Source organism: Acromyrmex echinatior, chromosome 12, assembly GCF_024713525.1.
Source record: "Acromyrmex echinatior isolate Ae372 chromosome 12, ASM2471352v2, whole genome shotgun sequence".
NCBI classification, from domain to species: Eukaryota; Metazoa; Arthropoda; class Insecta; order Hymenoptera; family Formicidae; genus Acromyrmex; species Acromyrmex echinatior.
Window position 1 is genome coordinate 11,001,023 of NC_141863.1, and position 26,041 is coordinate 11,027,063.

Consider the following 26,041-nt stretch of genomic DNA (forward strand, 5'->3'; position numbering starts at 1 on the left):
ACACAAATCGACTAATGTTTCTATGGGGTTATGTTGACAGATGTTCAAGTTTATTGTATGACGTCTATGATCTATTTATTTCGCCCACCTGTAGGGAATTATGTTCTCAATATCTCACTAGCGCAGCGAGTGTAGAAAGCCTAGGGATTTTGTAGGTTGCGAGTTGCCTACAAGCAGCGTCAGAGAAAAATAACAAGCCAGATAGATTATGGCGTTCATCCTGTACAGTCATATTCATTCGAGCTTGAGTAATAAAGATTCATCGTTACCAGTTACAAGAAAAGTGTCGATCATTACCTCTTATATCACATCACACGACAAGCGTGGGCTTGTCTTGAGAATTTGACTCATCAATCGAGTCATTTATTCCCACACACCACTTACCACTAAAGCCATCTATAGGAAAACGGCGGAAGCAAAGTTATACACCTAATGTGTACAATAAAGGAAATATATACTTTCAAGATTAATAATATATATCACTTACGAAGATCTTACCAATTGTAAAATTGAGAAGGAAATTGCAGCACAAGCTTACTATGACTTTTACAGTCATCTAACCTGAATACTATAAATGGCATATTTCCACCATGGCTTTATGAAGATTTGATCTTCAGATCCAATCAGAGGAGATCGGATCACGCGATGCAATTTTACTCTCTCCCCGTAAGGCTCTTTAAGTCTGGCAATTATCGCTGACCCTTATTCGATACCAGAGAACAACTCCAACTGAATCGGGGATTCTTTGAAAAGGATAGCAATAGCTTGACAATACGCGCACGACTCTCTGCTGATGGTACTTGTGGCGATGGAAAGATTATAGCGATAGAACGAAGTTCATAGACGTCATTGAATGTTACCTCCTGCCCCGCCTGAGTTAATTGGAGTTCAAAAAGGCCTTGGAGCAAGTCAGTCGACGAGCTCCCCATTCTATCATTGCGGGAAGGGACTTCAACTCTCCCGCTGCCGAATGGAGGTCCCCGATCATAGAGATCCTCTGAGCGGCGGGGCTCGGCCTCGCGTTACTAAATGTGGGTCAAGTCAGCATCTGTGTGATCCCAAGATGAGTTGATCGTAGGTCTGACATACTCGTCCTCCGGGGCAACCGCGAGAGTAAGAGGTTGGAAGGTGTAGACCAACATGTTCGGAAAACTATCTGACCATCAACTGATCAGAAATTGTCTGCACTCCCCTAGAAGTGCAGATTCGCTGCCAACTGGAGCGAGAAGAGAAATGATGGGCCTTCAGGAAATTGGATCCCAAACGTCCATATAGCTGCCTGGCTAACTTTTGAGCTGGGCAGGCCGTTGGAAAAAGAGATTTGGTAGAACACGATGACGCAGCGATGTTCCGCAGCCGTCCGTTGCCCCGCCAGGTCACGTACTAATGACCCGGAGGAGTTAACCAAACTCAAGTGTTCCGGCATAGTCGCTAGACGTACATATGCGCGAGCCAGAAGGCGGGACAACGGGGAAGAAGTCGAAAGAATCGCTAGGGTACTCACAGAAATACGCAAGATACTTTGACTGGCAATCAGGCGGTCATAGACTATAAGACTTGGTGGCCACCCTAAACAAAAACCCATGGAGACGCCCATAACAAATCATATCCTGTATTACGTCCTACAGACGTCACGATTTTTTTTCTTCGACTTCACGTCGCGACTATGGTTGGCGTCTGCGAGACTCGAGCGGAGCCTTCTGATAACGGTCTGACAGAATTGAAAAGAGGGACCAGACAGGCTCCGCGAAAATTCGTAAATGCCAATCAATCCGAAAGGAATAACAACCTTAATGTAGGCCCGAAAAGAGACAAAATTGCAAAAGACATTATAAATGCACCGAAGTCACGCAATAGTAAAAATCTAAGTCTTGTCATCCGAGACTGACTAACAATTTCATCTTAGAAAAACAGGCGCCACGTCGCACTTAAAAAATTATAAAACGCATAGGATAACTTCCCACGGGAGCGTTATCTAAAATCAGACTCGCAACTGACAATGGTAGACCTGCACGCAAACCTATTTGTGCACAATAACCATTTGTTTACCTAACCGTATTATATTTTCCGCGAGAATAACAGAACTCGTCATCCGTCTCGGAGCAATCTTGGCTCTTTAAGGAAAACCGTAAATCACTTCTTTTCTTCTCGAAACTACTCTAACGATATACTCTAGATTAACAACGATAGGACGCTATAAAAATCGTAAATCTCGCGTGACATTGCAACTAACTTTTGCATTCTAGACAAAGGACGCCCTTTTTTCGGGGTATAAATAGAGGTCCCGCGGAAGCGCAGAGCGTCAGTAGGAAATTTTGAATCACCCGGTCCACGTCAGTGAAGTTCGCGCTCAGTTACAAGTTAACTCATTGTCTCAGGCAGTGCGGAAATTATTGGAACCCGCGCTAATCACGCCAGTTCGCGACCCCATCCGAGCGATCCCATGCGAACTTGTGAACAAATCGCAACTGGAATTACCAGCCATACGCCACTGCGACTGCTCTTCAGACGCTCTCCGCGACGACGGATCTCTTTGGCTACTCGCCTAGAACCTACCCGATATCTTGGATCAGCTAATAGTAAGTCGCCTTTATTTCCACATTTCCTCGCATCGAAAAACACATTCATTGTACTTGAATACATTTACACGCGTTTACAACGAACACGTCAAATTTAATCCTTCGATTCGTAGTGCGTACCATCAGCAAATGCGGACGAACCCCCTATAACCGGAGGAGTAGGCGGAACCGTTCTCCAGGGCCACCCACAATCGACTGGCGAACAATTCGTCGAAATCTCCTATTCATCTACACAACCATTGAATCTCATTTCTCCTCCTGTTATCAACCCCGTTATCCAAGAAATTCTCGATTATTTCCCTCCTCCTCTCGAGAAACGATTCCCTCCCCCTCCTCACGAGGAAGGATTCCTACTCCCTCCTCCTTTGGATCAACTCCCACCCCTCCCATTTCAATTGAATCCTGAGCCGATCGACTGAGATCGGATGTTCCGGTTCTTTCCGTCCCCTTCCAACGAAAGAGACAAATTAATCACTATATACATCCCCAAAAATCCCACACCTTACTCCTCTACAAGCACCTCATCCCAATGTGCTCCTACAACACTTTCCTCGCCTCCCATACCCGCTAAACCTTTCTCCTTTCCAAACACACACACACACACACACACACACACACACACACACACATATTCGCATACATCCATAAGCTATAATATATATTTTTTTATGTAAAGAGAAGTTTATAATGTATAAAATCCTGCTTTATTATTATTTTGCATTTTATTAATAAATGTAACTTAAGATATTTCCCTGTCTTTTATTAACATCACCTCTCGCATTCACTTCCCTCGACCTGAGATCGCACGAGGTCCAGTCCCGTGTCAAAAGAATTAAGTTCCTTGATCCAAAAAGTAAGATCGACGTTCGCACTGTCCAGCGGAACAGGTGTCATAGCGTCCCTTCGGACGTTAATCTATATTTCGGAACTGAAAAGGTGCATACGACTCACAGGTGTTCGCCTCCGCGCGTATACTTCTGAGATTGAGTCTAACCATCCTTCCATACCCTCTTCATTCTCTCTTATTCTCCTTGACCAAATTTCCAAGGGTTTGGACGTAACAAATTAATAAATGTAAATAAATAAATTACAAAAATGTAACTGGAAAATATTAAATTAATATTAAATTTAGTGAACAATTTATAATCTTATGTTTACTATATCCGTTTCTGTCATATTGTTAGATTGTTCAAAGTAATTTTAATACATTTCAGGCGCGCCAAATTTTTATACGTCACGTTTGGTTTTAAGAGTACATGCTAGTAGGTAAAATTAAAAAATTGAAATAATTGTTTTGCATTTAATAGTTTTAGATATGCAGAATATATAAATGATTAATTCGAACTACTACTATTAAAGGGATGCTGGAGTAACCAACTTATCGACAGTTGTATAAAAATCTTTGAAGTGACTGAACGGAATCATAAATTTACTGGATTAAAATAAACGCAAAATGAAGAGATGATACAATGGATGTTATACTAATATCTAAAAAAGTTAAGTAAGTTTTTAATTTTTTTTTTATTTGAATACAACCTCTACTGCACTTCTTATAATTTTGCGTCTACTTTAATTGTGTAAAAAGATTTTTGATTCCGTTCAGTCAATTCGGAGATTTTTGTATGACTGTAATGCCGATAATTTAGTCACCCCAGTATTACCAAATTTTAGCAGAAGTCACTATAAAAATAAACTTAAAATTTTAGACGTGTTTTTCTCAAAACTACATTTTTTTAAATTGGCGGACACGATTAAAGACACACTATATAGATTTATGAATGCTTTATTTCTTACAAAAATAACTTTTCTTTTATGGAATAGATTAGAACAATTTCGATATTTATGACAGTCTTTTTAGCGTAAAAAAGAATACCATTGTAAAATTTTAGATATAAAATCGACTTTTTTTAAAAACAGCTGCCATTTTACTAATTTTCAAGATAAATTTCTTCTACGAGTTTATTTTTTCGCGATACAAACAAATTAAGCGATATTTAAAGGGATATTCTAGTCTAGCGGGACAAAAAATCAATTTTCTTTTTTACATATTTCGCAAGTATTTGACATAAAGAATGTCTGCAAAAGGAATTAACTCGATAGTTACAGCATTTGATAGGGAGCGGTTTCTAGCTCGTTTTCGGGCCGCGCGGCGCACAATAATGCATTGTTAATCGGCATTTTTATTTCAGCTAAGAAAAATTGTTATTCTTAAAAGGCCATGTATTTTTGGAGTGGAGTCTTTTTAAAGGATTTATCTAACGATCAAGTTTGACTTTCCTGTGAAGAAACATTTATTTTCTCGGCTTAGTATGGCTTTGAATATTGAGGCGAGTGGACGCAAATTGTTTATTTACACGCAAAATATTAAAAATAAATAAAAAAGATGAAAAATTCGATCGAGTTCGTATATATTATATCAATTTTAAAAGTTATAAGTGTAATGAGAATGGCTATTGGTCAGCAAGTGGAGATGCAAAATTCAGGGACGAAGCTTGTGTCACTCGGTACTCTATTGACTTCGCTACAGAAGAGAAAGCAAATCGTAGGAAAGAAAGAGAACTTCTGTAACATTTTTACGAGGAAAAGAAAGGTTTTCTCTATGGCTTCGGTACAGTTGATTAATCAATTAAGTAAAATTATTTCTATATAATCAGTACAAAAAACTTCAAACTTTTTTATTGAACATTTTTCATTGATGACTGCCATGATATCTCCAGTTGATCAATCAAAAAAAACCAGTTGATCAATCGAGTCGGTCATGTGCACACATCTTCAGCATATAGCTATAGTTCCTACTACGATCAAGTCGAAATATATTTCTTTGTAATTTTTACAACTATTTTGATAAAAAAAATGGCAAAAATCGAAACTTAATTTTCGACATAACATTTAAAAAATTTTTAATTTTTCTTTTTTTCATTCTGATACCTGCTATGGCCAAACTCATACTAATTAAGAATTTTTGAGTTTTTTGTTTCAGATGAGCCGAAGAGCTGGAATTGTGACAGCCACAGACATATTTCTTTTTATCATTTTGTTTAATGTTTTATACATACTGATAACTTAAATTAAACTTTTTAATAAAAATTAAAAAATTCTGTATAATAATTAAACTTTTTAATACAAAAATTCTGAAACATTCTTCAAACATGTATAAATATGTAAGAAAAAACCCCGTCTCAAAATCATTATATTATATTTTTAAAAAATTCGCAAAAATAGCATAAAAATTCGGCTTTTAGACTAAAATCTAGAATATCCTTTTAAATGTTGTCAGATGATCTGGTGGACTTAAAATATGCAGCGAAATATCTTTTCCATGTAGACCTCTTTTCAGCGATTTGGCAAGGTCATTAATTAAAATAACTTAAAAAAATATTTCTTACATTCTGCAAAAATGAATAAATATTTAAAAAAAAGATTAGTTATAAAAATTTTATTCCTTTGCCCTCAAAAAATTCTAAAAAAAAACTTTTTTACGCTAAAAATCAGAATGTATTATTAAGATGTTTTATACACAATTGAAAATATGCGATAGAATTCATGAAATATTGCAGAATAATGCAATGCTAAAACTATTTCTAAAACTTGCTTAGTATATCAGTACACATGGGAGTACAATAAGATACAAGATATAATGATTACATTAAATTTTAATAACTACATAATAAATATATATATATATATATATATATATATATATATATATGAGTTTTTCAAGCTCGGCTTGTATTTGTATGCCGTGACTATGTACTATTAATACCAAATGTTAATACCAAATATCCTTAATGTAGTCCTTCTCACTGAATAAATATAATAACCTATCCTACTGTTCGTCATTAATTGTCGTATAAAATTATAATATCTATCAGATGCTTCCGATACTGTATCAGGCTACTCCTCTGATGAAGTGGACTGCAAGGTTCACGAAATGTTGGCATTCCAAGAATAGATCTGGACACGGAGGAAACTCACGAAACGCATAATCTTTATATAGATAACAATAATGTTATTCAATTACATTTTGAACTGTTTTTAGAAGTAAAAGTATGTAATATGTAAGTATGAAACATATAAATAAATAATTGTTAAACATATAAATAAATAGTTGTTTTACTTTATTTACATAGCGTTCTAAGTAATCTAAATTCCACGTAATCAAAAAAATTCAATTCATTAAAATGGATTGAAAAACTATATTCTCTGATACTGTATCAGGCTGCTCCTCGCCCTGATGAAGTGGATTGCAATGTTCACGAAACGTTGGCATTCCAAGAATGGATCTGGACAAGGAGGAAACTCGCGAAACGCATAATCTTTATATAGTAACCCGTGGAAGTTTCAAGAATATTATTGTTATCTATCTAATTGTTGTAGTAGATGGATTCACGAGGATTGTTTATCAAAAGATATATTTATGTTGTTTTGTAAAAACGTGTCTTGAAGTTTATTTTACATGTTATATTTAATTTATCGAATAAATTAAAATATCAAGGCTTTTTTAAAAAATGAGCAAATATAGTAGTCAACTATATTTGCTCGTTTTTTGAAAAAGCTTTGACATTTTAATTTATTGCATTGCATTTACACGAGCCTACTTTTCTATAATTTATTAAAGTTATTACTTATATTCTTATATTGTTTATAGTATGTTACAAATGTTAATTTTCATCATAAAAATTATTAATAATGTGTTTTTATAATATAATTAAAAAAACACAATAAATGTTATAATTAGCATTTTTTTGTATATGGCATATTTCCCGCATGGTGGTATATTATCCATTCTTCTTTCATATTTCTTTATTTTTAAAAATAAAAAATGAAAATATTCGATTCGAATCATATAAAAATAATAGATAAAGGATGGAAGAAAAAGATGAGTATGCATGTAAAATTACTTTAAATTGTAAATAATTACTCAAAAATCTAATTTCGCTTAAGTGTGGCAATGTAGCATATTCCCTCCTCTTACCTTATTACAATAATATATTGTATAATCACAGTACACAAGTACAAGCCGAGCTCAAAAAGCTGTTATTTATTTTATTAAATGTCATTCTATCAAACTATACTACACAATTTTGTTTAAGGAGATGCTGGATCGACGGCCGAACTTGATTGAGGTCGATAGTACAGGCTTTTTTAAATTCCAAATCGAATAATAGTGACATCCTTCATTCATTTTTTATACTTATTATATATCGTTGTGTCTTGCTCAAACGCATTCATCTGTCCTTATCTAACATATTGCATCGCCATCTCTTAGAAGATCGAACATCTACTACTAGACACAATTATTGCTTTGTTTATCATTCCAAGTCTTCGCTCAGCGTTCGTATACACGCAAGTCGATATTAATCTTTCTTTTTAAATTTATAATCTTCGTTTTATTCTCAGTATTGTTTGTGCGCTTAGTGTTGCGCTATCGTTTGGTCCATACGAGCTATAAAACTTTTGTATTAAGGAAATATGTATGTCAAGTGATTCTATGAGTTAAAAAATGTAAGTTTTTAACATTTTTTCCAATTTTAATATAAAGTCTGTTACAGCATCACCAAAAAAAAAAAATTTGCGTCTACTTTAATCCTGTAAAAGGATTTTTATTCTGTTCACAATAAATTTAGAGATTTATATCGATCTGCAATTTGGCCACTCCAGCATCTCTTTAATAGAGATAAGTTGGCTAATTTTTAAATAAAATTTTAACATAATTAAAATTTTTAATATAATATTATATCATAAAAAAGTATAACACTATATCTTAAAAAAGTGATTTAAATGTACCTGGGATAAAACAAAACTTATCAAAATGCCTGAAAATAAAATTGATTGAAACTGAACAAGTTTGGATCGTTGATAGGGCCATAAGCCAGTCATGAGAAGAAGAATTCGATGGTAATTAAAATGGCGATTCACGATGCAAATCATTACTGTACAAGCAATCATATGCGCTTGACTAACATATGTAGAAGTCGAAGACGATTTTTATATCCCTCATTTTCGCAATGTCAGTGCAATAATTTAGAATCTTCCCCTCTCTACAATTAATTCTTAAAATTATTTAATATATATTAAATTATTTATTATCTTAATGGTACATACGAGAGCGAATCACTCGTAACATAATAATGCTTTTGATAATGAATAATATTCTTACTCGGACGGAGCAAGGTGGTTGTGCCATCAATCGATTTAACACTGGAAATTTAACTGATGTTTACTTCCCACAGAAAATAATGCGCTCGAAACTTCTTACTCGAAATGCGCGCAGACGCAGTTGTCATTTCTTATCATGCTATGTTCATGTACACTTCACTGCATCGAATACAGTCGCGCAATACTTTTCTTCTTCACAAGTACGTCGATTCTTTGGTCTTATGTATTAGTAAAATCATCTACTTTGGTCTTATGTATTAGTAAAATCATCTAGAATTATTGTCAAAAAGTATTAAGCAAGATACAGATCTTAGAATACTTTACACTTGCAAAAATGTAATTTGCCTTAAAAATTAATATTTTTATTATATGCATTAGTTTTCACGATGTATATCTCTTATAGTATCGCATGTTTTTTTAATAAAATGCATTTTCAACAAAAAGTGCAAACATCGATTATTTAAATAGCCATAAATTTTATGATTCAACTTTCTAAACAGAGCAATGGACACGTAGTAAAATCAGTGTAGACATAATAGGAACGGTACGTATTATTTCATAAGTTCCTACGTGAATAACATTCTACTCGTTTTAAAAGAGGAGTCTCGTGTAAAGAATGAAAATGTAATATCGTGGAATTTCTTTTTATATAATGTAACGGATCGTTTTAAAGATTTTTTATATTTTATTATATATTTTCAAATATATAAAAAATTTTTTTATTAAGAAATGAGTGATTTTATAGGATCCTTAAGTAAATGTTGACGCGGCCTCTTCGGAGTTATGAATTGGCAGGAGTTTTTTGTACTTGTCTGTAGCAAAAATATAAAATAATTCTCATTTCATTATTAAATTTTTTTGTCGATAAACCAATAAAAAAATGCACTTGATAAAATGGCAGCATTTGATCAAAAAATTACGATTTCGATTCAAAAATTTTATTTTTGCAATAAAAAATTGTTCAAATTAATGTAGTAATGTAATCTTATAAGTTCATCGTTGAATGAATAAACTTCATGTATTGCACTGATATAATTTGATTGATCAAATAGTTTCTGAATAATCTTTTTTGTTAGTTTTAAAAAAGTCATTTTAAGAAAAACGCGTTTAAAGTTTTTGAAAAGTAAATATTATATTATCATAAGGTCTGTTTTTTTATTCCTGCATTAGATTGCATTAGAATTTTCTTTCTCGCTTTTGAAAAATGCCAAACATATATCTATTTTACTTTAAGTTCCAAAAATGTACACCAGTTCAACTATAGAAAAAAATCCATAGAATCGAGCGAAGAGTTTCGTATTCCTGCGCATAAAAAAAGATTGAAAAATTCCTTAAAACTTCGTATTTTATTCTGTAACTTTGGAAATATATTTTTTGTATTTTATTCTGTAACTTTGGAAATATATTTTTATGTACTATTTTTTATATGTACTATTGATTAAAGTAAACAAAATTTTTGATTTTTTTGTATCGGTTATACGAGTCTCCATCCTTAATGTTTAAAGTTTTTTTTATTCAAAGTAACGTTATTTAAAAGTGAAAATTGTTTTACAATTGTCGATCATAATCAAAACAATTACTTCTCTAAGTACTTACGTCATGGATAATGCACATTACACGCACTTTAAAAAAAACATATATCCTTAGTATCTAATATTATCCAAAAAAATAACATAAAAGAGAGAATAAGTTTATTTTTAAATATATCTGTTACAATAAAAATGATTTTCGAATGATAAATTTTCATACATCATTGTTGCATAGAATGCACAACAGTAAAATAGGAAATCGATGACTTTGTTAGCTAGAATAAAATATATTTTATCTGTATTTTGAGTCAAATAAGTATATGTTATAAGTAATATAAAACAATGATTTTTACCGTAGCAAAAAATAAAGATAATGTAAATATTCCTAAATTAAGACTAACAGTTTTATTACCTCTTTGCAAGAGAAACAATATCAGTTTTTGCACTTGTGCAATGATTCTACGTACTACCGGACATTATATCTATGTATTCAAAATTATATTTAAAAAAAAATGCACCTAACTTACTAAATAATAAAAAGTTGATTTTTATAGTATATATTATCTCTTACGCTGTGGAGAATACATAGTCAATTGCGATCCATAATTTTTTGTCCAGCATGATTGGCTAGAAATAAACATACAACAAAAATTACACCTACAATTAAAAGATGTGTTATAAATTGTTCGACATCATCTTCAAGTCGTAGTTTCAGAACTCTGAAATATAATGCACTTGACGTTTATACGTATTATAATACACACTCGATTTGAATTATTTATAGAGTTATAAAACGTTCTTTTTCGCGTAGATATTGGGAAACTATACAGGATAAATTAAAAGTCTGGACACAGCCGAATATTTCAAATAACAAAGCATTTTTGAGAAAAATGTTTTCATGTATGTACAAAAACTGTAGAGTTTTAATAAGTGTATTAAAGCCATACAAATTTGACCTGGGCGTAAATATGGAGCTCTCAAAGTCAACTTTAAAATTTTTAATAAAAAATTTCACTTTTTATTTAATATTCTTGTAGCTGACACTGAAGTCTTTTCGAAACACTACAATAAAACTTCTTTTGATTAGTATCTTGCGAGACATGAATTAACAAAATTCAAATACAGACGACATTAGTATTATCCAAAATGTTCAACCGCTAAAACTTTTTGATTGTTGTTCAGTCATAACTTTGATAATATTTGCCAAAACAAATATTATCAGAAACAAGCCACAAGAATACTCAATAAAAAATGATGATTAAGATTTTAAAACTTAAGAGTTCCTCCATATACACTCTATCTCACATTCAATATAATAGATAGTATTTAACTTAAGAGAGCTTTCTGAAACACTATAATTAAGTTCATTTTCACTAAGTATTTTGCGAATTATCAGGTTTGAAAGTTACAATACTATCGGCATTACACAAGATGTTCGACCGACGGCTAAAACTTCTTGAATGTTGTTCATGTCCTGAATAACATTTGTTAAAATTAATAAATAGTAAATCTTAACATTTGTTAAGATCTTAACATTTGCTAAGATCATTGAAGATTATTTCTCTTATTTTCATTTTTATATAAAAATAAATTTTCAGTCAACAACATTCTCTGACCAACAGTTCTGAACAACATTCAAGAAGTTTTAGCTGTTGGTTGAACACCTTGTATAATATTAATGTCAGCAATATGGTAACTTTCAAGCCTTATAACTCGCAAAGTACTTAATGAAAATGAATTTAATTACAATGTTTTGGAAAACTCTTGAAGTAAGCTATAAGAATATGTAATGAAAAAGGAGAATTTCTATTAAAAACATTCATGTTGATCTTGACCTTGACAATGCTATCCTAGGTCAAATAACTACTATCGTGGAATGCATCTTTTTAAATCTTACAACTTTTGTAAAAAATATTTTTTTCTAAAATGCATCGTTTATGAGATATTTGGGTGTCCTGATTTTTGGCATACCCTGTATATAATTATATATAAAATATGTCAATTTGATATATAATTTTATATTTAATAATTATGTGTTTTCGCGGGATGTCCAGATCCATTTTTGGAATGCCAACGTTTCGTGAATCTTGTAGTCCAATTCATTAGGACGAGGAGCGGCCTGATACTGAGCTGCGGTCCGTTTTGTTTATATTACGCTGCTTGTTGAAGTGGTGGGGGAGAAAGAAGAAAATTTTGGATGCAGGATGGAGAGGTGGGGGAAATTGGTCGGTCTTCAATAACTGGGAAAATGGTTTTCCATATTTTATTTATGTTGTAGCCATTATCTCTATTTAGATTGTTAGGGTGTTTTTGTATCTCTATGACTTGTCTATTTTCTTGAAAAGTATGATGTAATGTTGGCTATTGGAGTCGTTTTGTCAAACAGTATTTAATATTGTGTTCTGATAATGCTGACTGCGTGACGTGTTTTAGCCTGACATCACATTGGTGTTCTTTCAGGCCATTCTCCTGATTTCTCTAATGTATACTTGTCCGTAGGAACAAGGTATTTTGTATACTCCTACGGTGCTGAGTGAAGGTCTTTAGGATTTCTTAAGATTTATCCTATCTTTTTATATACTCCTACGGTGCTGAGTGAAATGAAAAAATATTTAATTATAGTGTTTTGAAAAGCTCTTAAGATAAACTATAAGAAAATAAAATAAAAAACAAAGCGTTCTATTTAAAAAGTTAAAAATGACCTTTATACAATTACTTATGATCAAATTAATGGCACCATCTTATGTCCCTCTCGAAACCATACAACTTTTGTCTGAAACATTTTTTCGTATCTTTCATATTTTTCAAGATATTTGCCTGAGGCGATTAAAATGAAACACACGGCATAAACATTCTTTTTATGATAAATTAATTATTTCATGTTTGAGAAGAAGTTTTTTTTGTTAACAAAAGTTAGAAATTATATCTATCAGAAGAATTTAATGTCGAAATAAAATATTCTATCTTTAGCAAATGCATCTTGTTATTGCAATAATAACTATCTGATGACAGAATAGGAATAAATGTTATTTATTCAAAAAAAAGTTTCATACATGGTTACATATAACTATATAAATTACATATAACAATATAAAATTATATTCTTGAGGCTTCCACGGGTGCTTTCTATATAAGAATTATGCGTTTCGCGGGTTTCCTCCGTGTCCAGATCCATTCCTGGAATGCCAACGTTTCGTGAATCTTGCAGTTCACTTCATCAGGGCGACGAGCACTCTAATACTGAACTGTTTCTCCGGGCCGTTCTGTTTATATTACGTTACTTGTTGGAGTGGTGGGGGGGAGGGGACAAGTGGGGGAAATTGGTCGATCTTCAATAACCGAGAGAACCGAGTTCGTATTACATACGAATAAGTCATGAAGACCCACATTCCTCTAAAAGATAGAAACAGAAATACATAAATCTTGTCCTTCACAAAAATCCATAATCTTCTTTATTTAAAGTCAAAAACCTATCCAACAAAGACACTATTACTCTTGAGATCTGTCTCAAGACACTATATCTGCCCTTGCCAAAGGTTCTAAATTCGCAGTGACACCTAGAAAGATTCCAAAGGAAGAGATTATCAGTCAAATAGAGTCTACCATCTAGCCATCAGAACAAGCAGATAATATCCAGGTAATCTGTATATCCTTTCCAAAGTCAAACTCCCTCCACCAAACATCACTAGACAAGAGCGATTGGCTCTCAAGACCTGAACAATGACACAGACATCATGCTTCCAACCGATAAAAGCAACATGAAAGTAGTCATGAACACATCAGACAAAAAGAAAAAAATTAAGAACCTTCTCTCAGGCAAAGTATACAAAAAGCTTAACAAAGATCCAACTAATACAATCGCACAAAACACCAAGATCAACATTTCCAGTAAAACCAAATCAATATTAAAACCTACAAATCCTCTCCCACCAAGATTATACAGACTACCAAAAGTACACAAATCAAACATCTCCCTCAGACCAATTGTCAGCGCCATACACTCCCCGACATACAATTTATCCCGCTTCCTAGTACAAATACTACAACCCCTCACTGGAAAATTCGAATCATACATAACCAATTCAACGGACTTTATACAAAAGATGCAAAAAGTCCGACTACGTCACACAGATCTGTTTGTCAGTTTCGACGTAGAATCGCTTTTCACACAAGCATCAATAAATGATACATTAAACATAATAAAAGCTTCACATGAAATCTTCTCCGATCTCATTCCAATAATAGAGCACCACTTACTTTTTCTATAACAACCAATTTTATGAACAAACTTTAGGATCGCCAATGGATTTTCCTATTTTTCCTGTAATCGCCAATATCTTCATGGAATATTTTGAGAAAGAGGCCATAAAAGAAACACCCAAAAAACCAGAAATTTGATTCCGTTATGTAGACGACACATTCGTAATATGAAGACACGACAGAGTCGAATTCCGTAAATTCCTTATTTTCCTCAACAATCAACTAATATCCACTTCACTGTAGACACAAAGGAAAATGGAAAACTTCCTTTCCTAGATGTTCTTGTTTCTAAGAAAGCTGACGGTACTTTAGGCCATCAAGTGTACAGAAAATCATCACACACAGATAGATATTTATCGAGTTGCACCACCACCCAGCACAAAAACTGTCTGCAATCAACTCACTTGTACATAGAGCTTTCACCATCTCTGACAAAGAATATCTACGGACAGAACACAATCACTTAAAACTAATTTTACAGAAAAATGGACACGACAAAAAAGACATAATTAAAACAAATAAACATGACAAACAAGACAACAGTCTCTGACACACAACCAGACGAAAAGATTCATTCTCTCATATATCGAAAGAACAACAAATCGCATATTAAACAAACACAATATCCGAACTAAGCTTTATACAAAATACCTTGTTCCTGCGGACAAGTATACATTAAAGAAATCAGGAGAGTGGTCAACCTAAAAGAACACCAATGTGATGTCAGGCTAAAACACATCACGCAGTCAGCATTATCAGCACAATATTAAATACTGTTTGACAAAACGACCCCAATAGCCAACATTACATCATACTTTTCAAGAAAATAGACAAGTCATAGAGATACAAAAACACCCTAACAATCTAAATAGAGATAATGGCTACAACATAAATAAAATATGGAAAACCATTTTCCCAGTTATTGAAGACCGACCAATTTCCCCCACCTCTCCGTCCTCCATCCAAAATTTTCTTCTTTCTCCCCCACCACTCCAACAAGCAGCGTAATATAAACAAAACGGACCGCAGCTCAGTATCAGGCTGCTCCTCGTCCTAATGAATTGGACTGCAAGATTCATGAAACGTTGGCATTCCAAGAATGGATCTGGACAACCCGCGAAAACACATAATTATTAAATATCAAATTATATATCAAATTGACATATTTTATATATAATTATATACAGGGTGTGCCAAAAGTCAGAACACCCAAATATCTCATAAACGATGCATTTTAGAAAAAAATATTTTTTACAAAAGTTGTAAGGTTTAAAAAGATGCATTCCACGATAGTAGTTATTTGACCTAGGATAGCATTGTCAAGGTCAAGATCAACATGAATGTTTTTAATAGAAATTCTCCTTTTTCATTACATATTCTTATACCTTATCTTAAGAACTTTTCAAAATGCTATAATTAAATATTTTTTCGTACTTTTCGAGTTATAAAGCTTGAAAGTCACAGTATATGTCGGCATTAGCATTACCCAAGGTGTCCAACCGACGATTAAAACTTCTTAAATGTTGTTTCGAGTTTGATATTCTCAATTTGATATTCTCGTTATTTTATAGCATTTTTAACTAAAAACTCGTTCAGTGGCAGCAGCACTACACGAGGTTGCCAAAAGTGCGAGTTTTTTGCATTCCCAGCTAAACGTGTGTCGACCTTAATGCGGTTTTACAATGCATTTGTCGTTACATTTGATGACATAAAATATTGCGTAATTTGTTATAAAAGGATTTATATGTCAAAAGGATGCATACATGTCTATTATTTTATAAGCTGTTATTCTGGAAACGCGAAAATGACTTTCTAACTGCAATAGTAACATAACTATTGGTAGCACTATTACACGATATATCCTGGAAAAAATTTTTCATGAATGATTATATAAATATACATACATATATAAACGCATATAATTATCTAATACGTATATAATATATAATACATACGCATATTTCATATGTTTATATATGTCCGTACATCTTTCTTTCTTTTGTAAAATTATTGTTTAGTATGATAAAAATAATAATAATAATAAAAAAACGTAAGAAATAATTAAAAGAATATTACGAAAATGATCTTTTTAATTATCGTTTTCTCATTATTGTTTATATTTTTCTTATACTAATAATTTTACAAGAAAGAATGGCATACGAATGTATACGCGTGTATATTCATATGTCCGCGGACATATTTCATATATAATTAAATATGTTTATATATATTTATGCATGTTCATACGTGAAAAATTTTTACTGAGATACTATTATTTTACTTAATATTCAGGAATATAGAAAATTATGTGTATTTACTATCTTATCCGTATTAATTATGTATATTTAATATCTTATCCATAAGGTTATGCTCTACTATAATAAAATTTGGTCTTCGGAATTTTTCATGGATTATCTTTTAGGAATAATTCCTCTTCATTTCTGCTAGATGATGAAGAAAGTAAATCTAGCAGTTTAAACGCTAATCGTATCCATATTGCCATCTCACGTAGCCATATTGAACTAAACTGGTATTGTTTCTAGGAGTTCGTGCCGAATTTTTACACTAAAATACAAAAACTTGGCATTAGGCTTCTCAATGAAACAGCGTGCATCGTTTTCGTGCGCACCGAAACATGCGCACGCTGCTCTTGTTTAATGCGCACTCAATGCGCACCAGTGCGGCCAATGAAATACACTATCGTAAGGCTTGTTCTTTTTGACTGAACTTTTGCACCAAACTGGTTCATCTTTCTTCCTCTTCTTTTCTCTGGAGAGAAAAGCCCTTGTTTTTTATACAAAGAGCCCTTCTTTTTTATACAAAGAGCGCTAGTGATATACATGATCAGCGAGCGCTGCGATCTGTACTATGTTAGTGTCTCGGTCGGTTTTTTCAAAACAACAGGATCGGTAAAGTCAGTAATGATGAAACACATTGGTAATTGCTAACTAAACTAGGAAATTATAATGAAAAAGCGCTTTATTCGATCTCGATCTCCATTTGTTTATAACTTAAAATTTAACAAAACGAGATTGCACGGAAATGAAATTATACACTAGTATTTGTTAACTAAACTAGGAAACGATAATGACAAAGCAATTTATTCGATATCGATTGTTATTTGTTTATAATTTAATATTTAACAAAAGGAAATTAGATGAACGAAATTATATACTGGTATTAGTTAACTAAGATGGGAAATGATATTGAAAAAGCGATTTATCTCTATTTGTTTATAATTAATATTTAACAAAAAGGGATCGAATGGAAATGAAATTATATACTAGTATTTATTGACTAAGGTAGGAAATGATAATGACAAAGCAATTTATTCTATTTGTTTATATGTATGTATGTATATATGTATATATTTGTTTTTTCTCTTAGGATTACACTTCATTTTACATATACCTCTTATACTAACTTAAAAACTAACTTACTCTAACTCAACCTAACCCACATCTATTTCACTCGCTCTCTCTCTCTCTCTCTCTCTCTCTCTCTCTCTCTCTCCCCCCTCTTTTCACAATCTTGTTTTCTATTCAATCTTGTTCACGAAAATATCCCTCTCACTTTTTTACTTCGAAATTCTTATTCAAATCCCTTCCACCTCTTCCTTTCTCCGTTAATCACTCTCTACACCTGCCTCTTCATTCTTGCTTCTTCTGTTTCTCTCTCCCATCTTTCATTTTCCTCCTGTTTCTTTCTCTCACATACCTCTTTATATTCTCTCTTCTCCCTCCTATACTCCCTTTATTTCAAATTTTTCCTCCATACCCTTAAGCCCCTCTTAACTTCTTCTTTCTTCGTCCTACATTTCTCACCCCACTATCCTTTTATTCTTCCCCTCTCTCCTCTTCTACTTTCTCCTTTTCTATAGCCTCTCTCATTCTTGTTCCTAGTTCTTCCAGTATTTCCTGAACTTTCCTCTCTATTCCTTCTTCCCCTCTATTCTTCCTATTCTATTTTAAATAATTCTCTTCCTTCCTCGTTCCATATTCCTCTATTCATCCTTCTTTCCCTGTTCCTTATTTTTCCTACTTCTCCTCTTCCGTCTTTCATCCGTACCACTAGTGATCTGAGTTTACCTGATCTCCTATCTCCAAACTCACCACTTCTTTCCTTATCTTGTCGTTCACTAATACGTAGTCAATAATCGGTTCCCCCTATGTAGGTTCAATTCCCTCTCTCGCCATCGTGATATCCTCATTTACTATTGCCCATCTTCTCTCTTTAGTATGCTCTTTAGCAGCCTCTTTCATTCCTTATTCACTTTCTTGTCCACAGACTTTCTTTTCAATCCTTCCTGATCTCCCCCCCTCTAAGCCTAATCTTTCTCCCTCCTCCCCTGTCCTCACGTTAAAATCCCCCATTCGTTCTTATTTCCTCCTCTCTTCCCTCCATCCATTTTCTTAACAGCTCTTTCCCTTCCATATCCCCATTCACATATACCCCTACTATTCTTAGCTTCTCCTTACCATGCTTATAGGGTTACGTCTAGTTGGGTAGGGTTTTCGAAAAAAATCGAATTTTTTTTATTGTTTTCTTAAAGTATATAATCTTAATAATATTTCCTCAAAATTTTAAAAGAATCAGTGCATTCAAAAGTTGGTGCACTCATTCAGTAGGTATTTAGAGAGTGCTAGTCAAGAGCAACAGCTCCGCAGGCGTCCTATTGTGTCGCTCGAGATTCATGGTCACGTATACTTTCAAGTACATTAGTATTAGTATTTTTTGAAACCTCTGTTCGAAAATTAAAATTTTGAGGCAGTTATGTATAGGCTTTCGAACGTTCAACATCGAAAGTACGTTACGATCAAAGTAAATTAACTTTTTTCTGTGTTATGTCCTACAGACGCCACGATTTTTTTTTCTTCGGCTCCACGTCGCGACTATAGTTGGCGTCTGCGAGACCCGAGCGGCGCCTTCTGATAACGGTCTGACAGAATTGAAAAGAGGGACCGGACAGGCTCCGCGAAAACTCGTAAATGCCAATCAACCCGGAAAGAATAACAATCTTAATGTAGGCCCGAAAAGAGACGAGATTGCAAAAGACATTATAAGTGCACCTAAGTCTCGCAATAGTAAAAATCTAGGCTTTGTCATCCGAGACTGACTAACAATTTCATCTTAGAAAACAGGCGCCACGTCGCACTTAAAAAAATCGTAAACGCATAGAATAACTTCCAACAGGAGCGTTATCTGACTCGCAACCGACAATGGTAGCCCTATTTGTGCATGGTAACCATCTGTTTACTTAGCCGTATTTTCCGCGAGAATAACAGAATTCGTCATCCGTCTCGGAGCAATCTTGGCTCTTTAAGGAAAACCGTAAATCACTTTCTTTTCTTCTCGAAACTACTCTAACGATGTACTCTAGATCAATAACGATAAAACATTATAAAAATCGTAAATCTCGCGTGACATTACAACTAACTTTTGCATCCTAGACAAAGGGCACAACGCCCTTTTTTCGGGGTATAAATAGAGGTCCCGCAGAAGCGCAGAGGATCAGTAAAAAGATCAAGCTAATTCAGTTCGCATCGGTTTACGTCTTCGAATGCGGGAACTCCTTACTAAAACTTGCGCTAATCACGCCAATTCGCTGTTCCATACCAGTGCAAACTTCTGGGCAAATCGGCACCGAATCATTGGGCGTACACCACTGCAACTGTCTGTCTGACGCTCTCTGCAGACGACGGATCTCCTTCCACGAGTCACCCACCGGAACCTATCCGATATCTTGGGCAACTAAAAGTAAGTCGCTACTCCTTCCAATCGATTCTCTCGTTTCCCCGCATGGCAACACACATATATCTATACTTATATACATTGGCGTCCGTTTCCAAGAACATACATGAACGTCATTTTTAACCCTTCGGTTTGTAGTGCGTACCATTCGAAAACGTGGAAGAACTCCCTATGTCCGGAGGAGTAGGCGGAACCGTTCCCTTGGGCCACTCACAATCGCGCCGCCTCAACCGACCGACGAACAATTTAGCGAGGTCTCTTACTCATCATTACAGACACAACCTTTTAGATCTCATCTCTCTTCCTGTCGACCCCGCCATCCGAGAAATTCTCGGTTATTCCCCTCCTCCTCTCGAGGAACGATTCCTTGCCCCTCCTCCTCACGAAGAAGAATTCCCACTCCCTCTTCCTCCTTCGGATCAACTCCTGCCCCTCCCATTTAGATTAAATCCCGAGTCGATCGACTGGGATCGAATGTTCCGGTTCTTTACGTCCCCCTCCGACGAAGGAGACAGATTAGTCACCGTGTATATCCCCGGAAATCCTGCACTTTACACCGTCCTTTATAACACACACACACACACACACACACCCATAAGGTGTTAATTATATTTTTGTATAATAAAAAAAGGGATAGAAGAAGTTTATGTAATATTTTTCTATTTTTAATAAATGTAACCTAAGGTATTTTCCTTCACTTATTAAAATCACCTCTCGCATTCATTTCTCTCGAATACCCGATCGTACAAGATCCCGGATCAAAGGGATTAAATTCCTTAACTCAAATAATAGGACCGACATTCGCACTGTCCAGCGGAACAGATGTCATAGCGTCCCTTCGGACGTTGACCCACATTTCGGGACTAAAATGGTGCGTACGACTCACAGATGTTCGCCTCCGCGCATATGCCTGTGAGATTGAGTCTAACCGTCCTTCCATACCCTCTCCATTCTCCCTCATCTCTTTGACCGAATTTTCAAGGGTTTGGACATAACATCTGTATTTATTACAGCTTTTGCCGCTTTTTTATAATTATGGCTTCTCATCATAAAGTTTCATGTGAGCATTATCAAACAATGTACACAAGTCAAGGCCAAAAAAAAGGAGGCAAAGTTTCAATTCAAAAACACAGCACAGATGAGAATAGTTTCATGGAAGAAAATTAAGCTTGGCGAAGAGGTGCCGCTTGATTACTCGATCGAATACGGAATTTTGAATTTTATTACAGTCTTTTCGGCTCTTTCGCAATTTGTAAAATGCAAAGTATGTGATGGTGACATTAAATTTCCACCAACAGATACGCAAGGTTTAGGCTTCAAAATTGCGGTCATGTGTGATAAGCAACGAAACATTCCTTCGAGTTCATTTATGAATCATTCATACGAAAAATAATAAATAGATATTTTATTTTTACATGCAACTTGTGCAAAATTTTGCGGTCTCATGGATATGCCGCCGTTTTTCTTTCACAGTACTCATGATATTATATTACAACACATACGTATTACTGTAAAAATGTATTCGATTTATTCGCAAAATTAGCTGTGAAGCAAGAAACTAGAACAGACTAATGGACCGAATAAAAATCATTTAACAATATCTGGTGATGGTACATGGAAGACACGTGGATTTACTTCACTATATGGAGTTGCTTTCTTGATTGAACATTATACTAATAAGGTTTTAGATGTCATAGTGAAAAGTGCATACTGCAAAATGTGTGAATCGTGATAGAAGAAATTAAATGGAACCGAGTATGAAGAATGGAAGGAAACCTATGAATCATCATGTTCACAGTTAATCACTCTGGTTCAGTAGGGAAAATGGAGATCGATGCCATTAAATGTTTAAACGTTCCGAAGGTCTGCACGATGTCAAATATGTTAACTACGAGAGCAACTCAATAAGTTCTTAGAAAATCTGTCAGAGGGCACTCGCAGTCACATTGCTTTTTGACAAGTAGCATCTTTCAGCTGATTACTATCAAATTTTGAGCAGAATTAATCGCTGATTTTATTTTTGCAGACGATTAAAGCGAACAACCTTTATATTTTTTGCAAAATGGAAAAAAACGAGTTTCGTGCAGTGATCAAACATTTATGAAAGGTTTAACGCCAAAAGAAATCAAAATCGAATTGGATAATGTTTGTAGCACATCTGCAGCGTTTGAGACTGTATACAATTGGGTGAAAGAATTTAAACGTGGTCGTACATCCACATGTGATGCATCTCGTTCGGGACATCCAATTGAGGCTGCTACGCCCGAAATCATCGATAAAGTCCACGATTTTGACTGATCGACGAGTGAAAGAGCTTGTTGAGGCCACAGGCATATCACATAGCACAATGATTTCAATTTTGCACGAACAGTTGGGTATGAAAAAGCTATCGGCAAGATGGATGTCGCATTTGCTCACTGTGTGGACCGTGTGACCGCATAAGCACGACCGTATGACAATTTTAAAACAACATTTGGAGATGTTCCAACGTAATCCAGATGAATTTCTGCGTTGATTCATTACTGTGAACGAAACATGGATCCATTACTTCACACTTGAAACAAAGGAACAGTTAAAACAATGGATTTCACCGAGTGAACCAACTCCGAAGAAGGCGAAGACCGTGAAGTCGGCCGGAAAGATGATGGTCGCAGTTTTTTGAGATGCACGCGATATATTATAATTCATATCGATTACTTTCCGTCGAAGCAAACGATCAATGGCGATTACTAAACAGCCTTATTGGACCATTTCAACAACATTTTAAAGAAAAAGCATCCTCATTTGGCGAAGAAGAAAGTGTTCTTCCATCAAGACAATACACGGGTTCATACGTGCCCGGCACCGATAGCCAAATTCAACAAATTCCTACGAATTGCTACGAATTGCTTCCCCATTCAACATATTCGCCTTTAACCCCCTGCGACTATTTTCTGTTTCCAAACCTGGAGAAATGGTTCGGAGGAAAGAGATTCACTACTAGAGAGCAGTTTCATCGCCGAAACAGAGGCTTATTTTGAAGGATTGGACAAATCATATTATTCGGACGGCTTGAAAAAGTTGAAGAATCGTTGGATCAAGTGTATCGAGCTGAAAGGAGATGAACTATGTTGAGAAATAAAAATGAATCGATCAAAAAAAGTATTATTTTGCTATGTTTTTCTAAAAACTTATTGACTTGCTCTCGTATATTGGAGACTCCAAAACTTACAGTGATATCCTGAAATCATCGCCTTACGCAGATATTGACATTGTAAAAAAGGAGTGCATAGAGCACAAAAGCAAATAGGCAGTAGGTTGCGTGAGTGCAAAAAGAAAAATAAAGGACTCGGAGGCAAGAGAAAATTGACCGGAAAAATGATCGACAAATTAACTGTGTATTACTTGCGATTTGTCGATACACTGATTCGACCGAAGCAATGGAAAGTGCGATTTGGGTCATATTTGATCATTACAACTCTACCAACGAAGCTCCGCGTCACGAAAAATGCCTCCCGGAAGTGACTCGTGGCAGATTATGCAACGCTACTTGAAGATAAAAGGAATGAGAACGGGATTTTCGAGCACACGTATAAGCCTCTTCTGCCAGATGTTTTGACAGCTATCAAGCCCATCTATAAGAATTTATCTAAAAAGGAACTGCTTGAAAGATGCGTAGGCGGATTCGCTCAGAACAATAACGAAAGTTACAATCGACTGATTTGGAAAATCAGCTCGAAGAATCTTCCGGGCGGTGGACTCCCAGTTGAAATTGCATCTGCCTGCATTTTTAACGAGAGTAATATAGCCTATTTGAAGATTTTTTTAAGCATTAGGCGTGCCTTATGGTCAAAATGCCCATTCATATATTGCAAAGCAAAACAAGGCTCAAGTGATGATTAGTGAGCAGCGTGCATAAGAGACCACTAGAGAGGAAAGGATGACTCGCAGACAGCATCAACTTGATGTCTTGGATGTGGCAATAGAGGCAGAAGGGACCTTTCATGGCCCTGGAATAGATAGACTTTATGTAAGTTGAAGAAAATTTATTTTAACTGTAAAAAATATAGACTTGAATCGCAATTATCTCGAAACTGTGTTTTTTTTTATGCCGTTGCAGTACAAAGTCTCTCAAAAATTATTACCAATCGATTTCAAATTTTACATGCTTATTTGTTATCACAACAGCTAGGGATTGGACGAAGAAATTTTCATTTCGGTCAAAACTTTATTTTTGCAAAAAAACAAAATTCGTTTACCGTGAGAAAGTGATTTTTTTGTAAATTGTTGCCATTTGTTTAAAAATCAATATTTAATCAAATCCTTCGTCCAATCCTTTCGTACAATATATTATATATATTACAATATATAAGAGATATACAATATATTTCAGATAAGCGAGGCTGGAGATATTGTGTACACCGTAACTGATGCTAAAAAAAGGCGTTCTGGGAGATCTCTGTCATTTTTCATTATTTTTGAATACAAAAATTTGTAAAAGTATATTAAAACATGCACTTTAAGATATCGTTTTATTAATTTCAATAAATATTCATAAAACCTGCAAAAAATTCTTAAATATCACGTAATTTTCTCGAACCCAACTACGCGTAATCCTTTAATTCTTCCTTTTATAATTCTTTTCTCTTTCATACTTTCTCTCTCTCTTTGCTCTGCTAATTCCTTTTTAACGCCCACTATCATTCCTCCCATCGCTCTTCTTTTTTTGTTTCTCTTTCTTGCTTCCTGCACTTTCCACTATCCTTTTGGCAATTTCCACAGTTTTTCCCTTCCATCTATGTTTCCATCACCTTCTAACTCTCTAATGTTTCTCAAAATTCTCTGTCTTTATTTCCCACTCCCACCACATTCCAAAAGACTTTTCAGATCTCTTTCTCCCTCCCACTCCTCTTTCATTTCCCCTCTCCCTTCTCTTTTCTCTCCTCCCTCTTGTCCCTTCCTCACCTCTTCTCTCCCTCCTCTTATTCCCCCTGCTTTTGCGTCCTCTCTTCTCGATTTTTCACCTTTTCTTTTTCTCCTTCTTTTATTACTCTCTCTCTCTCTTACTTCTCTTCAGCTCCTTCTTCTATCATCCCTTAGATCCTCCTTCTCTTCCTCCTATTTCCACTATATGCCCTCTATCCATATTTCCCATTCCCTCTCTCTTATTCTATTTCTCTGTATCTCCTCTCTCAGCGCTATCTGTCTTATCTTCCACTTTATCTTTCTTTCCTTCCATTAATCGTCAAATTCCCTTCTACTCTACACCTCCCTACCTTTCAACTTCTCTTTGTTCCCCATAATATCCCTTTTTATCTCCTCATTCCCTATTCTTAATATCCACATGTTCCCTCTTTCTCTTCTACCCAACTCTATTTTTTCTATTTTCTCCACCCTAACTATTATTCCCAAATCTTTTCACATTCCCTCTATTCTTTCCTTTAAATCCTCTTTCCCCTCCTCTAAACTCCTTTATTATGATATTCTTTCTTCTATCCCCCTCTCTCTTTCCTCTGCCATCTTCTTTCTAATTGTCTAACCTTTTCCTTCCATTCCTCCTCTTCTCTCTTCTTATTCGCCTCTCTTTTATCCTTATCCTTCTCTCTTCCCTTTCCTTCTCCTCCATTCTCCCTATCTTCACCCTCTCCAAATCCCATTCTATTTTCTCAATCCTTCCTTTAAATTCTTCTTTTTCCTTACTCCATTTTTCTTTCTTATCCCTCCACTCTTGCTTGATTCTTTCCACTTCTTTTTTCAACATCTTCAGGTTTCCTGTCGCTTTTT

General features: G+C 34.7%; 2 protein-coding genes and 1 pseudogene across 2 annotated transcripts in view; 2 read left to right on the top strand and 1 right to left on the bottom strand.

Annotated features, from left to right (window-relative positions):
- Positions 1 to 8,528, bottom strand: part of LOC147907886 (uncharacterized) — a 94,888-nt gene extending 86,360 nt beyond the window's left edge. The window contains exon 1 of the mRNA XM_087411965.1: positions 8,367 to 8,528. Within this exon, the coding sequence (XP_087268091.1) occupies positions 8,367 to 8,528 (162 nt within the window). The remainder of the gene's footprint in view (positions 1 to 8,366) is intronic.
- An 89-nt stretch (positions 8,529 to 8,617) lies between these two features.
- Positions 8,618 to 21,445, top strand: LOC147907889 (uncharacterized). Its single transcript, XM_087412065.1, has 4 exons — positions 8,618 to 8,938; positions 20,147 to 20,284; positions 20,417 to 20,532; positions 21,292 to 21,445. Exons 1-4 carry the CDS (start codon positions 8,711 to 8,713, stop codon positions 21,443 to 21,445), a joined length of 636 nt encoding a protein of 211 aa, XP_087268191.1. The 5' UTR covers positions 8,618 to 8,710.
- A 550-nt stretch (positions 21,446 to 21,995) lies between these two features.
- Positions 21,996 to 25,115, top strand: LOC147907890 (uncharacterized; annotated as a pseudogene).
- The last annotated feature ends 926 nt before the right edge of the window (positions 25,116 to 26,041 follow it).